The sequence below is a fragment of the Schistocerca nitens genome, chromosome 3 (assembly GCF_023898315.1).
Source record: "Schistocerca nitens isolate TAMUIC-IGC-003100 chromosome 3, iqSchNite1.1, whole genome shotgun sequence".
NCBI lineage: Eukaryota > Metazoa > Arthropoda > Insecta > Orthoptera > Acrididae > Schistocerca > Schistocerca nitens.
In genome coordinates this window covers 409,651,212-409,677,397 of record NC_064616.1, presented here as the reverse complement: position 1 = coordinate 409,677,397, position 26,186 = coordinate 409,651,212, and the positions used below count along the sequence as shown (strand labels likewise).

The following is a 26,186-nucleotide window of genomic DNA, read 5'->3' as shown; positions in this document are numbered from 1 at the left end:
AAAAACTGATCCTAATGCGTGAAATTTCTCTATCATCCGTTACAAATTCTTACAGGAATGTATTATTTCTTATGATGTACGCATGGAAAACGAGTGTTTCAAGACAGCAAGGTTATATGTTCGACTAGTCGAACATTATCTATGTGGGCATATATAGAAGTGCGCTTGGCAAGGAAACTTCGTACGTGAATAGGTAATATGTAGTAGTGCGAGGCTCCCCTAAATACAAGATTTATAAAATTCAGGCTACTGTAAGTTAAACTACTTCAGACAAATCACGTTAAATAGTTTGGATGACTGTTTGTAAAATCATATTCCTCTGAAAATGCATATTCATTATACTTATACGCCTGTAATAATTTATGTTGTGCGTCTGCAAAAAGGTGCAGTCAATTTTACAACTGTGATTTGGGAGCCACAGACTGGCAGAACGCAAATGTTTGTTGACGGCTTACCCTCTGACTGCTCCCGTTGCATCGTACATTTACTGTATTTCATGGTTTTCTTGAGATGTTATTGACTAGTGACAGACACATTGATGTTTTCAGAAATCTTCTCTCGAATTGATGCTAAGCAGCGGCATGGGCCACAACAGGGACGCCCGTATTGTTTGGAACTGCGTCACATTGCGATCTATTGTTTACTCTTACAGGGCACGTGGAAAATAATCTTCGCATAACTAAGGAAACTATTCAACAACAACAAGTGTTAACAACACTGATATCGAGCTATTCTGACATATGTACAACCTACAGCTGTTGCAAAACTAGAGCGTTCTTTTTCCAAATTAAAAATATGTAAAAAAAAAAAATAACTTCTGTTGCTGTGGTCCACAGTCAACACGAATTTCTTGGACATCGTCTTTCCACCATTGAGTGTAACGATTTATTTTTCAGTACAGTTAACGGCGGAGAGATAATGTTCTTCAAAACATTTAAGAAACAGTTACGTTTCACATAGAATAACAATTACCTGCATAGGAGGAGGGCGGTACGTATAGTCACAGAACTGATTGACTGGAGAGCCAACGTAACAAAAATAATGAAAAACCTTGACTGACAAAGGTCAAAGCAAGAAACCCTTCATCTCGCAAGAACATGCTGCGAGGGACGATGTGTGGACGATGTTTTGTTGGCTTGAGAATGAGCTGCCGCCAGGACGAGGCGGATTGTCTCCGTTTTAAGAACTTGCCCGGGGACTCCCATAACTGCAGTAGCAGAAACGACTGACAAAGTGTACCCTGAAACATTCAGTTCCCCATATGCAAGAGAAAGAAAATCAAATCACACAACGATCCGTGACAGGAAACTAAATGCTAACTACACATGACACGGAGAGTCAGTTAGCGAATTAACATGCTATGGTCTGGGATACACGTGAGAGTTTTTTCAGACAGTAGTCACATAAATCTTCACGAGAGGTGAATTTTCGCTGATAGTTACTGTATGATAGTTCCTTGCGAGTAATTCCCGTAAGTGTCTGAGAGTTTTGCGAGAGCAGATGTCGCAAGCGGTAATACACAGCAGGCTGAGAGTGTCTGGCGAACTGAGTGATCACTCTTCGCGATATTTTTCTGTCGTAGTTCTGTGCGTGAAAGAAGATGTTGCGATGAAAGTTCGTCGGGTTGCAACCGCACTTTTGATACTTTTTGTGGCAAAGAAAAACATTACGACAGTGTTCGTGTTAAATAAGAGAGCGGATTAGGCGGCAGCATGAATTTGCTGTTTCAAATGGCTCTGAGCACTATGGCACTTAGCTTCTGAGGTCATCAGTCCCCTAGAACTTAGAACTACTTAAACCTAACTAACCTAAGGACATCACACACATCCATCCCCGAGGCAGGATTCGAACTTGCGACCGTAGCGGTCGCGCGGTGCCAGACTGTAGCGCCTAGAACCGCTCGGCCACACCGGCCGGCCATGAGTTTGGAATATGCAAGAATCTCATTGTATTGCTTGTGATGGAAAATCCACAACAATATCGAAATTATACGAGAATGACAGCGAAGGAGATGAAAGAAATACTCTTTTATAGTTGGACGCAAAATTGCCACTCTAGATACTGTTATGAGTAAATCCATTAATGTTAAAGACAGACTGCTGCTGACACTAATATTTCTAGCATCGACTACGTTTGCTCTCCTTAAAATTGGGTAAAGTAGAAAGTACTATGATATAACATTACATCAATTTCATCTTGATACAATAGAAGTTCAGAAGCCTAATAGGGCGGGTGTCTGATAAATGAAGCATTTCCGGACATATATTTATTTGATCGTTTTTATTTGTATTGACTTAAGGAAACATTCCTAAATTCCTGATGATCTGTTCTTCACTATCCCGTATAACTATGAGTAAATGCCACGTCATATAAAGTTATAGATACAGCTATATCAATTGAAGTTAAATGGCAATTCTCAGAGTTCCAAAACTGTTACTTTCACACACAATTTCACTTGTTTCTCTATTTTAATTAATCTGTGTTATAAAACTGCTTTGGCTGATTCCTTGTATTGTGGATATTCTGGTAAATTTCCTCTGTGGAGGTGTTGAAAACTATAGCCATTTCAACCAACAAAATTTGTTTCTTATCTCAGTTCCTGTAGTACAGTAACAGTACGTTCCATAACGCAGGCATTTCCTCCTACAAACTAATTAAATGCACAACTTTGTCCTGAGTCTACTTTCTGGCAGCTTTCTTATTTACTTTTTTCGCCGACACATCGCTGACATTCACTCACAGCGCGTATGCATCGCGACAGCAGTCTAGTCTCAACTGTCCCGCCAGTGCCGGTACACATTTATAGAGGGCGTCGCTGCAGTGTCAACGCGGCGCTGTGCACAGCGGGCTAGTCTGTCATTCACACTGGCATATTAACGCGGGACCGGGTGTCTCCAGTGATAATTTTTTATTTCATCTGTTGATTCTATATAATATGTCTATGATGTTTTTATATGTTATTTGCTGCATAGCATTGTTGAAGTCAACTTTCGAAATTGGCTAACTGGTCGTGCTGTTCGTTTATGAGGTAAATCGGGTGATATCTTCGCTCGGAAACATGCTACGGCCACATATTATGGCTCGAAACACGCAGTTTCGTGCGGACTTTTATTTAATGTGTGCTTGAGTACAGAGAACTATATTACCAGGATGTGGTAGTGTACAAACTGTGGAATACGGCACAAACCCGGGACGCAGTGTGTCCGTTCGGCACTTTCCGTGTACTGTCAACGCTCCCGACAATGCAGGTGTAGTTTTTCTTGTCTGAGAGCTACGGCGAGCAGCTCTGGAGAGATGGAGGCCACCGTCTAACGAGAGGTCTACACTCGCAGAGAACTGCTGCCTGAGCTCCCTCCACACTCTCGGAGACTGCCGGTGACACGTATTACTGGCAAAACCTCTCTCACGTGTGTACCTTGCTTAACACTTAGTGCATTCCGCGGTGGACAGTTATCGTAGGGTTTGATGAATCCACCGTAATATGTGTTTAGAGGAAAGCATTTCACTGTCTGAGACGTCTCAGTGATGTTTACACCAATCCTTGGAAAAGTTAGTAGCCATCAGATACGAAGCAACATCTCGTGTTACTGGAGGAAGGAGATGCCCCTCTCCCCCTTCCCCCCACAAAGAAGTCGGAGCGCGAAAGAGAGTCGTTGGAGACATTACGGATGCGACAGACTTACGTAGATCATATCTGAGCGACCGATGGAGGGGAGAGTTGACGGTCTTCCAAGTGTTGCACGAACCGCTTGGTGCCAGCTGACGCAGACCATGGGCATCGACATTGCAAGACTTCCGTCCATTCTAGTAATGTTGGGTAGACAGAGATACTGTTGTCATCTTTGTTGTATCGCGTAACTTGGAAAGTATACTAAGGAAAACATACAGGGCGAAATACAGAGCAGACAAATGACAACCCAACAGGATTTGATGAACAACGAAAGAATTTTCCATATGCACAATTCCCTCGTCAGAATATTTGATAATCTGTAGAAGGACAGCCTCTACTGCGGAGTGGCTGATGGCAGTGTAGAATACATATTGAACATAACTGTTGACTAGCAGTATAATACTAATTCTCGTAAACCGGTCGTCGCTTGATAGTCGACAACATTCTCGCGATTGCTACAGTCGGATCGAATGCTGCGTCCTTGCTGCCCACAGTTGCCAGATTCACAGGATCAGACACGTTATTCGCGTCGGCGGTGAAACTTTGCAGACGATGTCGATATCTTCGACTGACGCCGTGGCGGATATAGCAACCAGGTCTGAGACGCAGTAATTGCAGCTATGCCACATGAACTAAATACGGGCAAGGTTGTCTAATCAAAGAAAATAAGTTACTTAAGCTGTTATCTTTAATGTCTTATTATATGATTTTGAAAATATTATATTCTTTACTTTATCAGAGGGTACACAAGCACTCGTTTTGCTAATCCAACATTGCGGAGCATAACTGTATTACTTTCTTTTTATGCAATCGCTTACGCCACACCAAACGCAAAAATTTTAAGATACAATCTCATTTGACAGTACGGTATATAATTGTGACCAGTGCAGTCTGGGGCGCAGCGAATTAGTAAAGGTAATTTCGGTAGCGTAAAAACGTTTTGTACTGTTTTTATAACCGCAGTAATTGTTACTGCTGCCGAGACAGTGCGACCTAGCATCCCAAAATATTTCTCAATACTGTTCTAGAAGATGATGCTGTGTTTGTTGATCAAGTTATTATTTACAAAGATGCTGTCAATAAGACCACAGAAACCTTTCAGTTTCAACAATTGTCAAGACGGCTGCCTTGACAGATACAGGTGCTCAAATATAACAAAAACTTCTAAGTAGTAGCCCATCTTCATACTGTTTATTGAAGCGTTTGTAGAGAAGTCAAGTGTAAGAATTAGTGCTCTGCATCTGCAAAGGACAATCAGTTGGAGGCTCCTGCTCCAAGGTTTGGAGTGCTTAGCACGTGCGTACGACAGCACACACTGTGACTAGAGGCCACGCCAGTATCGTAGCAGATTGGTATAGAAAATAAAAAACTGTAATAGCGATACACCTTGGCGGTTCTTTGTTGAAGTTAGCGGCCAGTTCTTCCCCGCTTTTCTCAACTAAAGTAGTGTGCCTTATAATAATGTCACATCCGGATAACGTTAAATCGTAACAAAACGACAATTGAAGAGAAACTGTGGTGCGTACTTAACTGAATTTGAGTCTAGCTTTTGAACTAAGCAATACGATACCAAGTATTTACCTTAAAACGGTCTGACACAGGCTGCTGAAAAGAACATTCCCTGATCATTGTGTCAGATACGGCAAGGGGTCTTAATTCTTCATCTATTCCTTCTTAACCCAACAGTTTTGGGATTAACTTATATGAGACTGCTTTTGGTTCATCCTGTGATTCTTTATTTTTGTGGAAATAGCTTTGCAAACAATGCGTTCCGTCACTTGTAACACATACATGCATCTAAGGCTCTTTTTACTTATCATGTGACAATATCTCACTCAAAGGTATACAAATCCAAAAAGTTGGAGCTACGAAAGTAACCTTTGTCTATCGTCAACCGTTTCAGTCACTCTATAAGATGCACATTAAACACCGTTTAGAAAAGTTTTTTGCACTCTCTGGAACTCTAAAGATTGGATTGGACTAGATTCAGTTCTCGTACCATAGACCCAAAAATGAGATGATTCTCGAGGGTATCGAACACGTCAGAAAGTATAACATAAAAAACATAGAACATTTGAACATAATATTCACTTCCCTGATCATTTGTCAGGAGATGTATTCACATATTTTTATGTGAATACATTACAGTAAACTGAGATAAATAACAGCAAGCGTAAGTCTATCAGTAAATTGAACAGAAATGAGACTGGCGTTATAAGAGTCGAAGGAGATGAAAACGAGGCAATAATTCAGATAGAAGTCAGGCAGGATTGTAACTTATCCTCCACGTTACTCAGTGCGTTCACAGAATAAGCAATAAATGATCCAATGAGAAATTAGAAACAGGAATTGAAATTCACGGGGAATAAATAAAAACTTTAAGGATGGCCCAGGACACAGCAAAGAGACGACAAAGGACTCGCAAGACAAGTTGAGTGAAGCGGATAGTCTTGTAAAGAGGCTGTGAGATGAACATCAACAAAATTAAAACGAGGTTAATGAACTGTAGTCAAATGAAATCAGGTGATGGTGAACGAATTACTTGTAGACCAGGAAATGAAAGGCTAAAAGTAATAGACGAATTTTGCAATTTGAGCATCAAAATAACTGACGATGTCTGAAGTAGAGATAACGTAAAATGTCTGGCGCAAATAGAAAAAAAGGTTCAAATGGCTCTGAGCACTATGGGACTTAACATCTGAGGTCATCAGTCCCCTAGAACTTAGAACGACTTAAACCTTACTAACCTAAGGACATCACACACATCCATGCCCGAGGCAGGATTCGAACCTGCGACCGTAGCACTCCCGCGATTCCGGACTGAAGCACCTAGAACCGCTCTGCCACAGCGGCCGGCCGCGGAAATAGCGAGTAAACGTTTTTTTCCGCAAAAGATATTGACATCGAATGCTGAAAACAGTCTTACATGAAAGTGAAAAGTGAAGCTGAAGATTAGGTTTGTAGATCGAGTAACTAATGACGAGTCATACGAGACGTGAAAGAACATTAAATTTGGTGATGGAGGAAAGCGTAAGAAGCAAAAATTGTCGATAGAGACGCCAAGGCCTACACCAGTAAGCAGGTCCAAATGGATGTAGGGTGCCGTAATTATACAGTAAAAATTGTAGAGAGAGAGACCAAGATCTACCCCAGTAAGCAGGTCCAAATGGTTGTAGGGTGCCGTAGTTATGCAGATATGAAGAGACTTGTACAAGATTGCTGCATCAAACTGGTCCATGAACTGCTGACGACAACTCTCGAATAGTGTCCCAAAACTTTAGGAATAAAGTTATATAAACTCTAGAATATCCTGAAGTGCGCAGTTTTGAGATAGAGAATCATCGGTCATCAATGAATATTTCAGCAGAACAAGGTCTCGAGTGAACAATGCGCGTTTGTAAACTGATTAAGTGTCATAATAAACAGCTGCCTCCTACGTCGATGATGCTGACGCTGCCTTAGACAGTAAAAAACGGTCGTCTTTGATGTATCCACGGTGGAGATCAGCACTCATTACATTTGACGACTGGTTGTCGAAGACGGAGCATTATTCGTTAAAGCAACCGCTGCACTGGCAGCAGTCGGGCAGTACTATACTTCAAATCTTCCGCTTGCAATAATGTTTATCAACATTCGTGGATGATACGACCCTACCGACGAATCGAAAAGAAAAAAAAAAATGTTAGAGAAACGTAATGGTAAAACTGGACGGGAACATCAAAGTAATTCAGCAAGATTATAATATTTAAGAGGTCAAAATCAGACATTAAAATAATTTGTCTTAGTAACCCAGCGGCAACCGGCCGAGTGCCGAAGGGTTGAGCTCGCTCCCCTTCGACACAAAGCCGCGCAACCAGTCGCGGACTGCCGCGAAAGAGCTTCGGCTCGCAGCTCCCGGTAACCTCCGGTTACCCAACGCCCCCAACGTGATTCTCGCGTTCTTTTAGGGACTCTGAGGCAGTACCAGGGCTCCTTCACGGGACCACACCCGCCTGCTGCAGGCCATTCTTCTTCCGCACCTCCTTTAGGTGCCGCGCTTGCACCAACAGCGCATGTTAGTATAACGTAGGGAACTCCCACTTCAATAGGGAACAAGATACAGTTTTCTCGCCTATCGAGAAAAGCAAAATTGTCGTCCCCCCCCTTCCCTCCCCTAGTAAATAATCCTAAGTGCGAGATGGCGGACGCTGTTAACACTTCCCCTGCTGTTACCCGCAGCAAGACTGCAACACACGAGGCCCGAGGAACGACTGCACCCGCCGAAACTTGCGCCCCACCCGCTACCGAAGGCAAGGGAGCGGCTGGCGACGTTCGACAGCTTGGCGCGAAAGCGCAAAAGCAGCTCGAGTCGCGCCGGCTAATCACCGAACTATTCGGGGCGGACGTCTCACCAACCAAAACAGCAACACTCAACATAACATTACACTCCCCTGTTACTGAACGGTTATGCACCATTGTCCCACCGACGCCGCAGCCTCAAGAGATCGAGGCAGCGGCGGCAAAAGCGGACCCAGAAAACCACTACACAGAGCCCTGGCAGGTGGAGGGCCCTAAACGCAAACCCAGAAAAACACCAACACAGACAAACGAGCAACCAAACTCCCTAGGCAGCCGAAAGGCGCTGTTGCCTACACCTACTAGCTCATCTCAGGCTAGCAACAACAATAACACGAAACAAAACGCTAACACGGCTGTGGTGAACAACAACAAAGCACACAAAGCCGCAGCGGTGCCCACACAACACAAGACTAGTTTCCCCCCAGTCGTAATACAAAACTATGGGAACCTTAGTGCGCTTAACACTGCATTCGCGGAAAGGCACATTAACAGTACACTACACGCAAAGTACTCGGACGATAGGGCCTCACACTACGGTCGCAGGTTCGAATCCTGCCTCGGGCATGGATGTGTGTGATGTCCTTAGGTTAGTTAGGTTTAATTAGTTCTAAGTTCTAGGCGACTGATGACCTCAGAAGTTAAGTCGCATAGTGCTCAGAGCCATTTGAACCATTTTTGATAGGGCCTCACTGTAAGTTGCCACAGACAACGAATATAAAGATCTTCTGACCTTCCTCAAAGATCGGAAGATCGAACACTACACGTACAGAAAGCTGGACGAGAGAACCCAGCAGTACGTGATCAAGGGAGGGGATCCCAGTACTCCCAACGAGACAGTACAGGCGGCGCTCTGTTATCTGGGATTCGACTGTAAAAGTGCCTCCCGGATGACGGGGTTCCGCACACACGCGCCGCTACCACACTACATGGTTGAGTTAGCCGACACGGCTGATTCCCGCGCCATCCTGCAGATAAAGAGGTTTCTGCGGATGGACGTACGTGTAGAACATTACGAACCACCCAATGTCCCCCAACAATGTAACAACTGCCAGCGATTCGGCCTCTCGGCCCTCCGTTGTGGACTGGCAACTTGTTGCCGCGGATGTGCTGGCAATCACAGATCCAACACCTGCACACAAACACAGCCAAACCAGCGACGCTGTGCCAACTTCAGTGGGCCCCATACGGCCAACTTCAGGCAGTGCAGTGCATACAAACAGGCGCTGAAGCGTAAACAAGACAAGAACAGGGTACAGTACGACATTCCACGCCCAAGGCCAACGCCGAACCCAGTAAGGAACGGCGTAACGTTTGCCACGGTTGCACGCCCTGGCGGAACGGCACAGGCCGCGGAACCTCAACGCCCTTCACACACACGCGAAACAACCGCTGCAACAGCTACAGACAACACCTGAAAACCAACAAGCATCGGTACCAACACCTATGCCCCCAAAGTTCGTTTTGTTTGCAGATGACACAAGTATTGCAATAAATAGTATGTCAAGTGTAGTTCTAGAAAGATCTGCTAATGATATTTTCATGGATATTAATAAATGGTTTAAAGCCAACTCACTGACATTAAACTTCGAAAAGACTCACTATATGCAATTCAGAACCTGTAAGAGGTTTCCACCCAGCATATGCATAAAATACGAAGAAGAGCAGATAGAAGAGGTTGACAGTCTTAAATTCCTGGGATTACAACTTGATAATTTATTCAGTTAGGAAGAGCACACCACAGAACTGCAGAAACGCCTTAACAAATCTGTATTTGCAATTCGAGTGTTAGCAGACATAGGCGACATAAAAATGAAAAAGCTTGCATACTTTGCCTACTTTCATTCCATAATGTCATATGGTATAATATTTTGGGGTAACTCTTCAAATCAAACAAAAGTTTTCAGAGTCCAAAAGCGTGTAATACGTATTATTTGTGGAGTAAATTCACGGACGTCCTGTAGAAACCTCTTCAAAGAACTGGGTATACTAACTACTGCCTCTCAGTATATTTACTCATTAATGAAATTTGTCCTAAATAATATATCTCTTTTTCCAACAAACAGCTCAGTTCATACATACAATACAAGGAACAAAAATGATCTGCACAAGGACTTAAAAGCACTTACTTTAGTTCAAAAAGGGGTCCACTACTCAGGAACACACATCTTCAATAATTTGCCAGTAAACATAAAACATTTAGTTACAAATAAAGATCAGTTTAAAAAGAGCCTGAAAGACTTACTAGTGGCCAACTCCTTCTACTCCATTGATGAATTTTTTAATAGAAACAAATGATGTATTGTATATATTCATACTATTAGTATTGTTATTTCAGCTTTTAAAAAAATTGACATGTTCCACATCCACGAGGATCTCCTCAGCACGGATCTATGAAACGAAAAACTAATCTAATCTAAACAACACGACCCCACTCCCGGAAGTCACGTGCTGCGAAGAAACGCACGCTATACAGGAAAACACACCCAAGCAAGAACCGCCAGAACCCCAAACCCAGAGGAGGAATAGACGTACACGTAAACACAGGGCGGGGAACACCAAATCACCACAACAGGCCACCCAGCAACAACAGACCAATAACACACAGGAAAACAGTCAACAAGACATCGAGACTGTAACCCACACTACCATCCACGTCACCACAGAAGTAACACAGGCGCCACAACCTCTGTCACAAAACATAAACACAAATGCCACTCCTAACAACACACCAATACCCGCACAAGCCGCCGCTAACTCTACAACAGCACCTCAGGCTGCCACACCCAACACTATTCCCTCGACACACGACCGTTAAAATTCTTACCAAGGTGCTGACGGCCGTCACTACACTCATCACCCAGCTCATGAGCGCCGAACCCGGGCAATACTGGGCTGTCATACACACTAACATCACAACACTCTTTCACACTCTTACATGAATAACATACCACACCCGGCCCGTAACGCAAACCCGCACACACTATCACAGATCCTGTTCTGGAATGCAGACTCGATCCACAACAAAAGGGCAGAATTTGCCGCGTTCATGGAGCTCAAGGGAATCCTTGTCGCGCTACTGAGAGAGACTAAGCTTAAACCGCACAAACAATTAAACTTTCCTGTCTACTGCGTCTATCGTACCGACCGACCGAGCGACACCGTGGCAGGTGGAACTGCAATCGTCATACACAAAGACATTGAGCACACAAACATAGAGATCCCTGAACTGGAAAAAATCGAGGCTACGGCCGTCAGAGTCAAGTTCAACGGAGCCTACACCACACTGATATCGGTATACAACAGTCCTGTAGGCATTTCAACACGTGATATCAGCACACGACTCAACATCTCACCGCGAGTAATAGTCGCTGGAGATCTGAACGCAAAACACCCAGAATGGAATTCACGCATACGAAATCCCAACGGCAAAAAACTGTATGAACATTCACTAGGCAGAAACTACATTATACGAGCGCCGACTGAACCGACCACATTCCCTGTCAGAGGGGACACAGGCCAGACGTGTTAGACATGGCCCTCATCAAGGGCATTACATCGACACTCAACGTTGCCGTTGTAAACGATCTGCCCTCAAACCACCAACGTGTAATACTATACATTGAGGAAACACTGCAGCACATGGAACAACGCAAGATGTTGGACTATGGGCGTGCGAATTGGACATTGTTCAAGGAAACGCTCGATAGCCACATCCCAGCCATACACGAAATTAACGAAACAGCACAAATTGACGAGACAGTAGAAACCCTCACTAACGCCGTCCAGGACGCAATGGCGGGCACCATACCTGATCGCACCTCACAACAACACAGTGCGGCCCTGCCACAGGAAATCCTGGGCCTAATCTCAATGAGGAATCGCCTCAGGAGACAATGGCAGCGCACCAGGCGTCAGTACTTCAAACGGCACATTAACAGGCTAGAGGGCATCATACACGATAAAATACAAACACATAGAACACAACAGTGGAACCAAAAACTCGAAGGGCTGGACACCGCGCGACCTGGCGTGTGGCAACTAGCCCGACACTTCACCAGGGAGAAAATATATACCCCAACGCTTCAAGGGCCTGACGGACCTGCATACTCAGCGGAAGAGAAAGCAGAACTAATGGCCCGCACACTCGAAGCGTCGTTCACACCGAACCTGGTACCATCAGATCCGGTGTTCACACTTGCTACTGACCAGGAGGTTACACACATTCTAGCCCAACCATCGCGCGACGACATTCGGCATGCTAGCACAGCGAAGTCTCCTGGGCTATAATGCATTCCGCTGCTAGGAAAGCCCCTGGTCATGATGGCATTCAAAACCGTGTCCTCCAGGAGTTCACGGATAAAACTGCTGAGTACCTCACACACATAACGAATGCCATACTAAAACGCCAACACTTCCCCTCCTTTTGGAAGACGGCCAAGGTCCTGATGTTCAGGAAGCCGGGGAAAGACCACAGCCTCCCACAAAATTACCGACCCATCAGCCTTCTGAGTTCGCTCAGTAAGATTGTTGAGAAGGTGATTCTCAAACGCATCACTAGGCACTGCATAACAAATGACATCCTGAGACTGGAGCAATTCGGCTTCAGGAATCACCACTCCACAACACAACAACTCTTATGGGTCGTTGAACATATAACACATGGCTTAAAAATAAACAAAGCTACAGGGGCGGTGTTCCTGGACATCGAAAAGGCTTTCGACCGTCTATGGCACAACGGCCTCATTCGCAAACTCAGCGACGCAGGATTCCCCGACAGGCTGGTGCGTCTAATACACTCATACCTCACAGACAGGAGTTTCAACACTGACGTGCAGGGAAAACAATCAGTACGACACGGTATACACGCGGGAGTACCCCAGGGAAGCATCCTAGGGCCACTACTGTTTAACCTCTACATAACCGATCTCCCAACAACACACAACACAACGATGGCAATCTACGCTGATGACACAGCCATCCTCGTGCAAAGCCGGCCGGTGTGGCCGTGCGGTTCTAGGCACTTCAGTCTGGAATCGCGTGACCTCTACGGTCGCAGGTTCGAATCCTGCCTCGGGCATTGATGTGTGTGATGGCCTTAGGTTAGTTAGGTTTAAGTAGTTCTAAGTTCTAGGGGACTGATGACCACAGATGTTAAGTCCCATAGTGCTCAGAGCCATTTGAACCATTTGAACCATCCTCGTGCAAGATTGGAAACCATCAAACATCACGTCACGCTTACAGACTGCACTCAGAGTGGCTGAGCCTTGGTTGGAGAAATGGTGTGTTAGAGTAAACGTCGACAAGTGCGAAGCCGTTCTGTTCACCAGAAGACCGAAGCAACTGCGCAAACACCGATACTACAAACCAATAACTCTACATGCACGCCCAATACGTTTCCGTGAGAAAGTCAAATACCTCGGTGTCTGGCTGGACCGGAAATTACTCTGGGGGGACCACATACAATACACGACCAACCGAGCTAGCGCGAGGCTCAAACAGCTCTACCCTATGCTCAGCAGGCGTAGCACACTGAACAGAAGGGTGTCGAGGTCCGTGTACATGACACTTATTCGACCCCTGATGACGTACGCAGCTCCTGTCTGGGGATACGCTGCACCTACGCGCCTGCGCCGTCTGCAGCTCATACGAAACAAAGTACTCAAGATCATAAGCAATGCTCCACGATACACACGCATCGCGGACCTTCACCGGGAATACCGACTTGAGACTCTCACGGAGGTAATCCACAAACTCACCACAAGACTATACAGAAACTCCAGACATTCGCAGAACCCGTTTATTCTGAATCTGGGGAACTACGACTCCAACCATAGATGGAAACATAAAAGACCAAAAGACATACTTGTAAGGACCTAACATCTATGGCCAAGCACACGCAAACACAACGGTACAGGTGAGCCCCTGTTAATCAGACGCCATTACTGGATACCCAGCTGGAATACACTGCCGAATAACTGGCACCACGCAGGGAAGCCGTACCGTACATTGCATGCAGACAAGCTCCACACATCCCCCACACAGTGAGATGATCTGTGGCCGATATCCCACTACTATATAACGATCTTGATTGTTCCAGGAATGTAGCAGCTGCAGCAACTGGGATACATCGCCATCGCTTGCCACGGTAATGATGCATGATACCCATACTAACAAATCCAACCTTGCATGAACTATCGCAGCTAGTAAGCCACTACTGCTCTTACTACCCAGCCCACTGTCGCAGAGGTTTTTTTCCCACGGCACGAGCCTTGGCACTTTTTTCCCTCTGCTCTTCAAATCGCTACCCTCACTCGCGTTTCGTCCACTATCTATCACCTGATGGATCGTGTTAATGCGTAGTCTTACCCAGACGCACGAATAACATCAAAGCCCAGCATCCTGTGATCCACTTACTAGATAACTAACATGTTGACGGAGGTGACAGTAGAACTTTTGGTTTGGTCACCACGTTGGTGCGGGCGTGGAGGGGCCCCATCTCTAAAAAAAAAAAAGCAACTTAAAAAAAAAAGATTTAGATATATTTCTATTACAGGAATGCTAGCTATAGACAGAATGAAAAGCACTATATTTTAATTCTATGTTTAGTGAATTCATTACGCAAAAATAGCGTGAAAATAATCATAAAACAACATTTAACATGCGGTTATCACAGCCGTTTACACAGTACAGTTGCACTCGAATTACAGTCTACCAGTGTTGAGTGAAGATTCGAAAAAACTTGCGTAATCTATTAACTAGACTGGGCGACTTTGTGAGATTTTCACACTTTTCACCTGAAAGCTGAGAGCAAATTTTAGGGCATTATTTTGTTTCTGGATATTTGCACCACTGTTTGTGAAAACTGCACAGAAACAACATCCCAGCACATCAGTTTAGTGTATGTGTGACAGGTTTCTGGAGATGATGAATTCCGTGAAGATGTCTAGGATTTCAAGATTACTTTTTGAGCCATGCTGTATGTTGATACAGGCAAAGACGGAATTGTATGACAGCATGACTATAGCGATGTGCTCGCCTTCAACGGAAGCAAGATTAAAATCTCTGTCCAGCCATAGAGATTTACATTTTTCCTGATTTTCCACAACATCTGAGGCTAGTGCCGGCATGGTTTCATTGGAATTGACACGTCTTATTTCTTTTTCCTTTTTTTCTTGATATTCTGTCCGAGACTGTGGTTCTTCCCCATCGGCCTAATCGTCGAGGGGAAGTTAAACCCCAGTATTCCTTCTTCCTTCGTTGGGTTACGAGTAGATGGTTTATTACACTGCAAGAATGACAAATTTACTGTCGAACATAGAGTAACAGAGTACTGTAAACACCCACAATAGTCTACAGAACTCGCACTTATACCAACGAAAGACAGTATCGCAACTTTTAGTATCTGGCCACTAATGACCATTCAGCGGAATTTGCATTTCTACAGCGGCAACTGAACAAAATTACAGGTCACAGAATGCTCACATGCAGTATTCGACACTGAGTCCCACGAAGAGACTTCTCTATTGGTCTTTCTATTATTTTTGACCCATGTTTCGTCCTTGTGTAGAACTAGTAGAGAAAAAAGCCTCTATAGCCTGAATGTCCTTGACTTCATTATTTCTGGATGCTGCAATTTTCACAAAAAGTATTATAACTATCAGAATTATTTTGGTTGAAGCATTAGGAAACAGAAGACAATGATTTCATTTAACATTCGAAAATCATTGTTTAGGACAAATTATAGTCGATTTATTGTGCAGGTTGTACTAAATCGTGTAAGGCGTCTGTATTTTACGGACCTTACATGAGCTTGATCCATAGTGACAGGACAATACAGTACGAGATCCTCAGAAAATAATAATTACATTATATCAACAAAAGGCAATTGCACTTAATCTCATGTACCGAAAACTAACAAAACAATCTCTACCAACATGGACAATGGCATTGAACAAATAAGTTAAAGTGAAACGCATTTAGGAGACGAATCAAGCAGGTGGTTAATGATATCCTAAAACTCCCACTTCGCAAGAGAACGGCGAGCTTCAGCACAATACATTATTCCTTTTAACGTAAATAAGGCCGGGACTGGGGGTAAGTGGCTGCACGTCATTAACAGGGCTAGGCTGCGACCCAGCAAGGAAAATGAAAATGTATTCACCTCTAGCCAGACGGTGATTGGCTGAAGCCATACTTGGTAATGCAGACGCGACACAGTGGGGAGATCCCCATTATATAAAAGCATTTTGAGACCTTAAGGCTCTCTCTCTCTCTCTCTCTCTCTCTCTCTCTCTCTCTCTCTCACTCGTCTTGCGGCAGACCGTACAAGTGTGTGGAAATAAGAGAGGGCATTGAGAGCTTTGCTTTCTGCAAAGTGAGGACAATGCGCTTCATGTATTGTGGTGACAGCAAAGCGGTAATTAATTATTTCTGCAGGAATTTTTGCGGGCAAAGAAATTATGCACGTCGCTCCAACCCATAGCGAGTGTGCAATAGCTATTATTTCCACTAGGGAAAGATTAACGTTCTAAGTTGCAACTGGGTGAATTCAGTCAAGCCAAGAGTAGGGAATTAGCGTTTCAGATCCAGCATGGAGACAACGCCGTTGCAGATGCTGCTTGGTAAAGTACCATAGCGCATAGGCACCAGTAAATTGAATATCAAAAGCTAGGATACTAACGTACCCTCACATTCAGGACACGAGAGTTTTTTTCATTGGTTCAAAAAGTAAATTTATTCTCCACCCACCCTGTGCACTGACCAGCTACGACAATGTAGATTTAAATGAGTTGATGAGGATTTTTAATAATCATTCTCTCCTGTGATAAATTTTTTTTTCATGTGTAGAGGCAACGATTTTAATAATCGACATTTCAATATATTTCCTAGAATTAAATATTTTGCTATTGAGTGTCAAAAGTAATTAAACATGATTGTTGTTTACCACTTGACCCCTGAAAGCAACAGTTGATAAATTATATGTAGAATAAAAAAGGGAATAGTTGTGTTATATTTCTAGAATAGACCCCAAACTTTCAATTTTATTAATTCATGCATTATACGTATGTGACAGCAGCATTTCTAATGATTTTTGTTATGATCCACACCTGATATTAACTGTCTTGCAGAGCCAGGGTTATATTTATTTAGAATGTCTGTTTGACACCCTGGGCTTGAGAAGACAGTTCAGATGTTTTGTCCATTTGTGCGCTAAGTGTGGTAAGCAAAGTTTTCACACATTAGTACACTCACTGCGCAGATACAAAGGCCGGGCATACGACAATTGTATCAGATCAATTTATATTGTCTTTAACAGCAGGTTACTTTCCCTGGCAGCTGTCGTCCGAAACCATGCCTAAAATTACATGTGGTTTTATTGAAACAAAAAACGAGTCAAAAACTAGCCAACAGATGGCTCTGGACAGCTACACGGCAGTGACACCACATTTTAATCACATACACACATCAAAAAAAGTTTTGCATCACCCCAGTTCCCAGAACTCCTGAAGATAGATGTTGACTGGGGATATTGTATCACAGACACAGTCCCTTTGATTGTTCAGAGATGTCACTAAACCCTCCCAAAGATGTAAACAACCATGCATGAGCAGCACCTATTTGACGGAGGGGTCCGACAGCCAATCAGTTCCAGTCAGTCCACCAGGAAGGAGACACATGGCTTATGTTGTCTGTAGTTCAATCATGCCTAGACAGTCAATATCACGGTTTGATCGCATCTGCATTGTTACTTTGTGCCAGAAAGGGCTCTTGACAAGGGAAGTATCCAGGCATCTCAGAGTGAACCAAAGTGATGTTGTTCGGATATGGAGCGGATACAGAGAGACCGGAACTGTCAATGACATGCTTCGCTCAGGCCACCCAAGGGCTGCTACTGCAGTGGATGATCGTTACCTACAGATTATGGCTTGGAGGAATCCTAACAGCAACGCCACCTTGTTGAATAATGCTTTTTGTGCAGCCACAGGACGTCGTGTTACGACTCAAACTGTGCACAATATGCTGCGCGATGCGGAAGTTTACTCACAACGTCCATGGCGAGGTCCATCTTTGCAAGCACGACACCATGCAGCGTGGTACAGATGGGCCCAACAACATGCCAAATGGCTGCTCAGGATTGGCATAATGTTCTCCTCAGTGGTGAATGTTGCATATGCCTTTGACCAGACAATCATCAGAGACGTGTGTGGTGGCAACCCGGTCAAGCTGAGCGCCTTAAACACACTATCCAGCGAGTCCAGCAAGGTGGAGGTTAACTGATAGTTTGGGGTGGCATTATGTGGGACCGACGTACGCTGCTGGTGGTCATGGAAGGCGCCATAACGGCTGTACGATACGTGAATGCGATCCGCCGACCGATAGTGCAACCATATCGGCAGCACATTGGTGAGGCATTCGTCTTCATGGACGACAATTCGCACCCCCTTCATGCACATCTTTTGAATGACTTCCTTCAGGATAACGACATTGCTCGACTAGAGTGGCCAGCATCTTCTCCAGACATGAACCCTAACGAGCATGCCTGGGATAGATTGGAAAGGGCTGTTTATGGATGACGTGACCCACCAACCACTCTACGCCGAATAGCTGTTGAGGAGTGGGACAATCTGGACCAACAGTGGTTTGATGAATTTGTGGATAGTATCCCACGACGCATTTAGGCATGCATCAATGCAAGAGGACGTGCTGTTGGGTATTAGAGGTACCGGTGTGTACAGCAATCTGGACCACCACCTCTGAAGGTCACGCTGTATGATGGTACAACATGCAATGTGTGGTTTTCATGATAAAAATGGCGGAAATGATATTTATGTTTATCTCTATTCCAATTTTCTGTACAGGTTCCGGAACTCTCGGAACCGAGATGATGCAAAACTTTTTTTGATGTGTGTATAAAATGAGCAGTAGTGAGAGAGGGAGTCGGATCATCCCTAGCTTGGCTGATAATCACCTACTGGAAAGTACGACTTTTATGCAGGATGGCGATCCACCTCATATTGCTACACGTGTGAAAGATCCCTTGCACACATCGTTTGGTGATGATCGCGTGCTGAACTGCCACGTCCATCATGCTTGGCCTCCCAGATCCCCAGGCCTCAATCAGTGTGATTATTGGTCGTGGAGTTTCCTGAAGTCGCAAGTTCACCACGATCGTTCGACCGCATTAGGGATGCTACAAGACAATATTTCACCATATTTACTGATATGCTGTACAGTACTGTCCACAAGATTGTCCCTCAATTGCAGGTGTTGCTGATGAATGACGGACGACATGTTGAATATTTATTGTAAAGAACATTGTCTTTTCTAAAAATAAATTGTTATGCCACTTACTGTATCATCTGTTGGTTAGCCTGTACTTTTTTGGTTTCAATAAAACCCCATGTCATTTCAAGCATGTGTCAATTTTTACCTCCCTACCTACCTCGTGCATTATTCTGTGAAGTATTGAATTTTAAAAGTATAACGAATTTTTGGATCAGCATGTTCAGTAAGGTTTCGTGGAGAGATTCGAATGATGGCCTATAGAATCACGTTTCAAGATCTTCATAATTATCATCAGCACCCATATCTACATTTCCCACAAAGGCAATAGCACGGAATACTTTTGTGAAAAAGGGAAATATGTTAACTTCGAATATAAATTGAAATATTACGAATTTTTGTGAAAGTATTTGTCTGGAGTGAAGCTTTGTGTGGAAGTGAACCATGAACGATAAACAGTTCAGAGAAGAGGACATAGAGGTTTTAATAACCTGTGGTTATAGAAGAATCTTGGGGATAAGACCAGTAGATCGGATAACCACTGGAGAGGAACAGAATCTAGTTGAGAAGGAAAGGTCTTTGTGATGCAACTTGGTCGAAAGTATGGATAGATTTATAGGACACTTCCTGAGGCATCGATGATTAGTGAATCTGGTTATGAAGGATGTGTGAGGGGTAAAAATTGTAGAGAGAGGCAAGTAAAACATAAACGCTAAACAGTTCAGACTAGAGGTTCTGATGGCTGTAGGTTGCAGACATGAAGAGGTTAGCAGAACAGAGTAGTACAGAGTGCTGCATCAAACCAGTCTTCGGACTTAAGACTACAGTAGCTACAAATATACATTTACGGTCTACCGGTTGGTAGTCGGCGCTCCTAGATCGTCGAAGACTGCTCTGTATGAGATGAGGATAATTTATAAATATTTCCGATGGGCAAGTCAACGTTACATGATGAATGAATGACTAAAAGAACTATTGACAGCATCGGTGTGGTAAAGCTGGCGTCCAAATTGGCCAGTAAACGTACCCCATCTTCGTGGTTTTCCGCCTTTGATGGCAGATCATTTGCTCTGATGCAGTCTATATTACGGTCGAATCGTTTCGTCGTGGTGCAACGCGGCAACATAAGCGAAACGCTCAGGAACGCCTGTCGCATGACTGCTTTTGTTGTCTGGAGCTGTATGGCTGACAACCCTGTATCCGGACTTTGGTCGGCCTGTGTTTCTTATTCGGGCTCTGACCTAGCAGTATCTGAACTCTCACTGCACGTTTCATTTCAATGCTCACGCTACTGGTTACTGTATTTGCAGTGTGGTATCGGCCTGAACAACGAGGCTGACGACAATTCGCTTCTAGAGCCCACATGACCATTTCACAAACCTCTGCTAGTTCACTTGAGCTCCGCAGCTCGCTCGATTAGGCCACGTTCCAAGGATATGTCGAATGGCAGTAGCATGGGTGCATTGCTCATGTGAACTAAGCAATCGAATTTACTCTGTATGCGTACAAACAAATACACTTTGTTTTCATATTCTTGTGTTGAGGATAAATTAAAAATATTTCCCATCCCCTGGTTGTGACCAATGTTTTCAGCAAGATTCCCTTAGTTCTCAGGCCAATGCCAGAATTAGAAATCCCTTCCCAAAATAGAGTCTAAGACACAAAAAAACGACACATCACGAAAGAATTATCCCAGCGGGACGGAAATCAGTAGATATGATGTACATGTACAGACAAACAAATGACTACAATATCAGAAAAAATGGATGATTTAGTCAAGAGAAAGTGTTTCACAAACTGAGCAACTCAATAATGCATTGATCCAACTCATCTCCATAAGCAAGCAGGTATTTGGCTTGGCGTTGATTGACAGAATTGTTGGATATTCTCCAGAGGGATATCGTAGCAAATTTTGTCCTGTTGACGCGTTAGAGGGCCATGCACATAATACATCAAACATTCTAATTTGGAGAGAAATCTGGCGACCTTGCTGACCAAGGTAGAGTTTGGCAAGAATGAAGACAAGCAAGAGAAACCCCTGCCATGTGAGCGCGCATTATAGTCTGAAATATAAGTCTACGATGGCTAGCCATGAAGGTCAACGAAATGGGGCATAAAGTATCGTCGACGTACCGCTGTGCTGTAAAGGTGCTGCGGACGACAAACAAAGGACGAAAGGGAATTGCACCCCAGACCATCACTCCTGGTTGTCAAGCCGTATGGCGGGCGACAGGCTGGAATCCCACCATTGTCCGACAACCAGGAGTGATGGTGTGGGGTGTCATTTCTCTGCATAGTAGGACCCTTCTGGTTGTCATCTGCGGCACCCTTAATGCACAGCGGTACGTCGACGATACTCTATGCCTCGTTTCGTTGACCTTCATGGCTAGCCATCCTGGAATTACATTTCAGCAAGATAAAGTCCGCTCGCTCACCGCGGATCTTTCCCCAGTTGAGAACGTTTGGAGTATTATGGGCAGGACCTTCCCACCCAATTGCCATTTTGACGATCTAACGCGCCACTTGCGCAGAATTTGGCACGATACCGCTCAAAAGAACGTCTAAAAACTCTATCCATCAATTCCCCCAGCCGAATAACTGCCTGCAAAAGGGCCAGAGGTGGACCAATGCGTTATTGACTTGGTGAAATTATGAAGCTCTTTCTTTTGAATAAATCATACAATTTCTCGGAAACTGTAATAATTTATTTGTATATGTACATCACATCTACCAATTTCGGATAATTTCTTCGTGGTGCGTTTTTTTTTTTTTTTTTTTAAAGAATGTAGTACAGTTTGCGGTTCCTCTGTCTCACTACCACCACGCTAGGTGTTTGAATGGAAAGACCGTGGCTCGACGATGAGTCAGCACTCAAACAGCTGGTTCTACCTTTAATGGTAGAGAATGAAAAATGTATAGGCGGTCTCTGCGTGCGATAGACCAGATCGACGAGAGTTAAGAAAGTATTGTTGCCTTCGTGATGAAGCAGCTCTTGGTTCTACCTTTAATGGTAGAGAATGAAAAATGTATAGGCGGTCTCTGCGTGCGATAAACCAGATCGACGAGAGTTAAGAAAGTCTTGTTGCCTTCGTGATGAAGCAGCTCTATGCACACCGTGGGAATTGCTGGACCATCGATTTGGATTTCGGTGGGACTTCTCTGTGACTGCTACTAGAAATCCTCTTGCCACGTGATAGATGACTTCGCTTGGTATCTGCACTTCTCTCTCTGTGCTTCGATAATGGACTCTAACGTTACGCCCTCGGCGGGCGGTGATTGTGTAAAGACTCGTACATCTTCTGTGAACTGATCATAGAGTACTTGCACTACGTCTCGCTATTATTTTCGCACAAGCGGCCTTACACTTACAGCTGTTAAGTCGTATTCTGCATGTGTGTGTGTGTGTGTGTGTTATTGAAATAAAAGTGGTGATTTGACGACTAATTCACTTTGAAAGTAAATATTGAATTTTTCTCCATACAACAACGTCTACAGTCAGATGATGAATGATTCAGCAGGTGTTATCAAGCAGAAATTAATCATAAGTCGTACTGACAGCTGTTCTCACATTGACGATAATGACGAACCAAAAGCAGCTTTTATCTCTGTCGGTGGTTGGAACTGTAATATGCGATGAGGTCAAGCAGATTATTATGACAATATTTAGGAGACAGCGTTCACAATAATACACCGCAATTGAAAAGTCTAATAACGAACCATTCACATGATATTTTATTCCTTCTACAGTCTCCTTTAAAATAATGAATTTTCCAGTCCGTGCCATCGAACCGATCTTGCAAGTGGCATCCCTTGTGTTTGGGAGTTGCCTCGAGATAAATGTTTGAAAAGAAAGGGAACGGATGGAGTATATTTGGCGGCCACGTGAGCACTGGAGGTTTACTGCTCTTCCTGTAGCTTCACTTCACGCCCGAAACATCAAAGTGACAAATTCTGGCAATGAGTGAATTTATTGTGCGGTGCACAGAAACGTCTGGATGGGAAGATTAGAATAACCGAGCAGCTCAAATAATTGCGATAACGGATCCAGTTCAGTTAACAAGATAAAGAGGCGTACTAAATCACAATTCAGATGTGAATCCAGCGGTATTCAGTATATGCGGGTCATAGTGAACAACACCAGGAGTCGGAAGCTTTCAAGAAAGGAGGATCCGAAGGAAAATTGTCGGACCCGAGAGGACGACAGATGGCACGTAAAGGAAAACGAGATATGATGACTTTTCAGACATACTAAAAATGTTATAGTTACAACCGGAAAATCAAGGTAGAAATTTACAAGACATTTTGCAAGAATGAACGGAAACAGGTTGGTCGAAAAGATTTTTCAGTAAACAGTAAAAAATGTAAATGTTGTGTGACTAGGGCCTCCCGGCGGATAGACCGTTCGCCAGGTGCAAGTCTTTCGATTTGACGCCACTTAGGCGACTTGCGTGTCGATGGGGATGAAATGATGATGATTAGGAGAACAGAACACCCAGTCCCTGAGTGGAGAAAATCTCTGACCCAGCCGGGAATCGAACCCGGGCACTCAGGATTGACATTCCGTCGCGCTGACCACTATTTTTTTCAGTATAGTTCGTTGCGTTTCGTCTGTGCGGACGTCACATGGCGTCCGTTCAAGTTGATCGTTGATTCCTTTACTCACTTTTTTTTTATTACAGAGCACAATCGGCCCACTTACCGAACACGCTGAGCTACCGTGCCGGCACCACTCAGCTACCGGGGGCGGAATAGTGAACAATAGTATTAATAGCAGGCGCAAAGAGGGTAAAAGTGGTTCAGAAGCAAATTTATCGCGAGAGGACTAAATAAAAAATCAACCATAGATACAGTGTCACGTTGAGCTTTGTGAGCAGCCTGCCATAAAACCGAACATTGATACATAGCTCGTCCTCCACTGGCAACACTAACACCGCGTGTATCATATACAACACCAAGGAAACGTGTTGTCAGTATCAAACCCATTGTGTGGTCAGGTATACCTTCCTTCAGATTTTTCGGTTCTTTGGCGGGTTCTGAGCTACAAGCTTAAATACCTACCGATATTACGTATTTTCATGAAGTGTTTCGCAATTATACTTTTCAGCATTTTCCTCAGCGGGCAGAATGTAGCTAACGGTACCGTTTTTCTTCTACCTGGCACCCTGTGTTAAGAAAACGCAAATAAACATCACTTTTGATATAAATATTTCATTATCGGTGCTAAATCGTATCCAAAAATACTTTCAGAGTAATTCTGTTTACATTTAAAGCTGGAAACCATGCAGCAATACTTGGGGTTTAGAAAACACGTTTTCAAAAAGCGCTTACTGAAACCACAGGAAGCACATGCCTAGGCAGCTGAACGAATCTTTAATAAATAAACGACATATCAATGGAGACTGCAGTGATACAGTGGCCATGGAGATGAAACTTACGTCATTTCTGCGACTTTTAACACAGATTACATTGGCTTCATCGACACACCAAAAGGCGAAACATGACCACTGTAACACGCCTTCAAACATAAAATCAACTACTTTTACTGTGCACCAAGTTACAGTGATGGATTTATTGGTCTAAGCAATGCATTTGACATGCAGACGTAAAATATGAAAGAGTACCTCTTCGTCTGCGGGGCCGAGGTTCTGTTGCACAGTATTGGACACTTCTTTGGGCAAGAAGGCGATCTGTACCGGGGGAATACAAAAATACGTATCAGGAATTCGCTCTCGCATATTCAGTATATCTGACACTAAGTACAGTGTGGTACATACAATGTGCAACAGCTACTGACATTGAAATAGTGCTATTAGGTCTGGTTAAAAAACATAAAATGCCCTGTACAATATTTCGTATGCAGTAGTGGAGAACGTGTTGATAGAGAAAGCCCTTAAATTGAAGTCATAATTTGGAGACTTCTGCACAAGTGAAAGTCTATTATAACAAACGATAGTATCATCTGGATTATCTACGAGTTACTGACTCACAAAACTCAGAATTTCCCATTGCTTGATGGGTTACCTTTCTCCTCCACATAGATGTCCTCATAAATTTACATACGGAAGTTTCCTGGTACCACACGTATGCTTAATCGAATTACGATAGTTTTAATGATACTCAATTTGCTGTTAATATAAGTGTGTGAATTCGCTGCTGTGCAGTGCTTTATCTTAATCAGGTGTTATTTCAATAGAGAAAGTAAATGACAAGATGTCATAACTCTCCCTTTCGGTTTCCGTAACTGTCCAAATTTTCGAAACAGCCCGACACGAGTTTCACCTCTTTTAGTGTGTCGTGTGTGTGCGTGCGCGCGCGCGCGCGCGCGCGCGCGCGCGCGCGCGCGCGCGCGCGCGCGCGTGTGTGTGTGTGTGTGTGTGTGTGTGTGTGTGTGTGTGTGTGTGTGTGTGTGTGTGTGTGTGTCAGAAAGAGAGAGACAGAAATTATCACAAATGTGACGATTTCCTGTGTAATATCAGTCACAATAGAAGAATGGTAGGGAAGACGTAGCGTATCAGGCTTCAAAAGCTTGGAGTAATAAGAGTATGTCTCTGAAACTGGAAACGTAATGCAGCAGAAAACTTGTAGTGTTAAAATATCTCCAATGGTCAATCAGCACAATTATATATGTAATTGTTACCTTATTGCGAGCACATACGTACGAAAATTACGACTTTACTTGCCAGTTTATAATCCTATTTGTAGGAGAAATATTATTACCTTTTCACATAAGTAAAAGTAAACTGTAGATGGTTGATGAACGCAGCTATGAATGAGAGTTGATTGGGATTTCAGTACAGCGCAAACAAAAGATACAACAAAGTGAAGCAGGAACAATTTTGCAACGACCTAATTTACTGATGAGAATAGTTAGTTTTACTGAAGCTGCAGAAACGGA

The 26,186-nt window shown here is 43.8% G+C and overlaps 1 protein-coding gene across 3 annotated transcripts in view; it reads right to left on the bottom strand.

The window, feature by feature from the left end:
- LOC126249614 (glycine receptor subunit alpha-2-like) overlaps positions 1-26,186 on the bottom strand; it is a 477,560-nt gene that overhangs the window by 245,954 nt on the left and 205,420 nt on the right. For 2 of the 3 annotated variants that reach the window (XM_049951280.1, XM_049951283.1), the window contains exon 3: positions 24,913-24,978. The exons of the other annotated variant lie outside the window; for it this stretch is intronic. In XM_049951280.1, the coding sequence (XP_049807237.1) occupies positions 24,913-24,978 (66 nt within the window). The remainder of the gene's footprint in view (positions 1-24,912; positions 24,979-26,186) is intronic. 3 annotated transcript variants of the gene reach the window in all.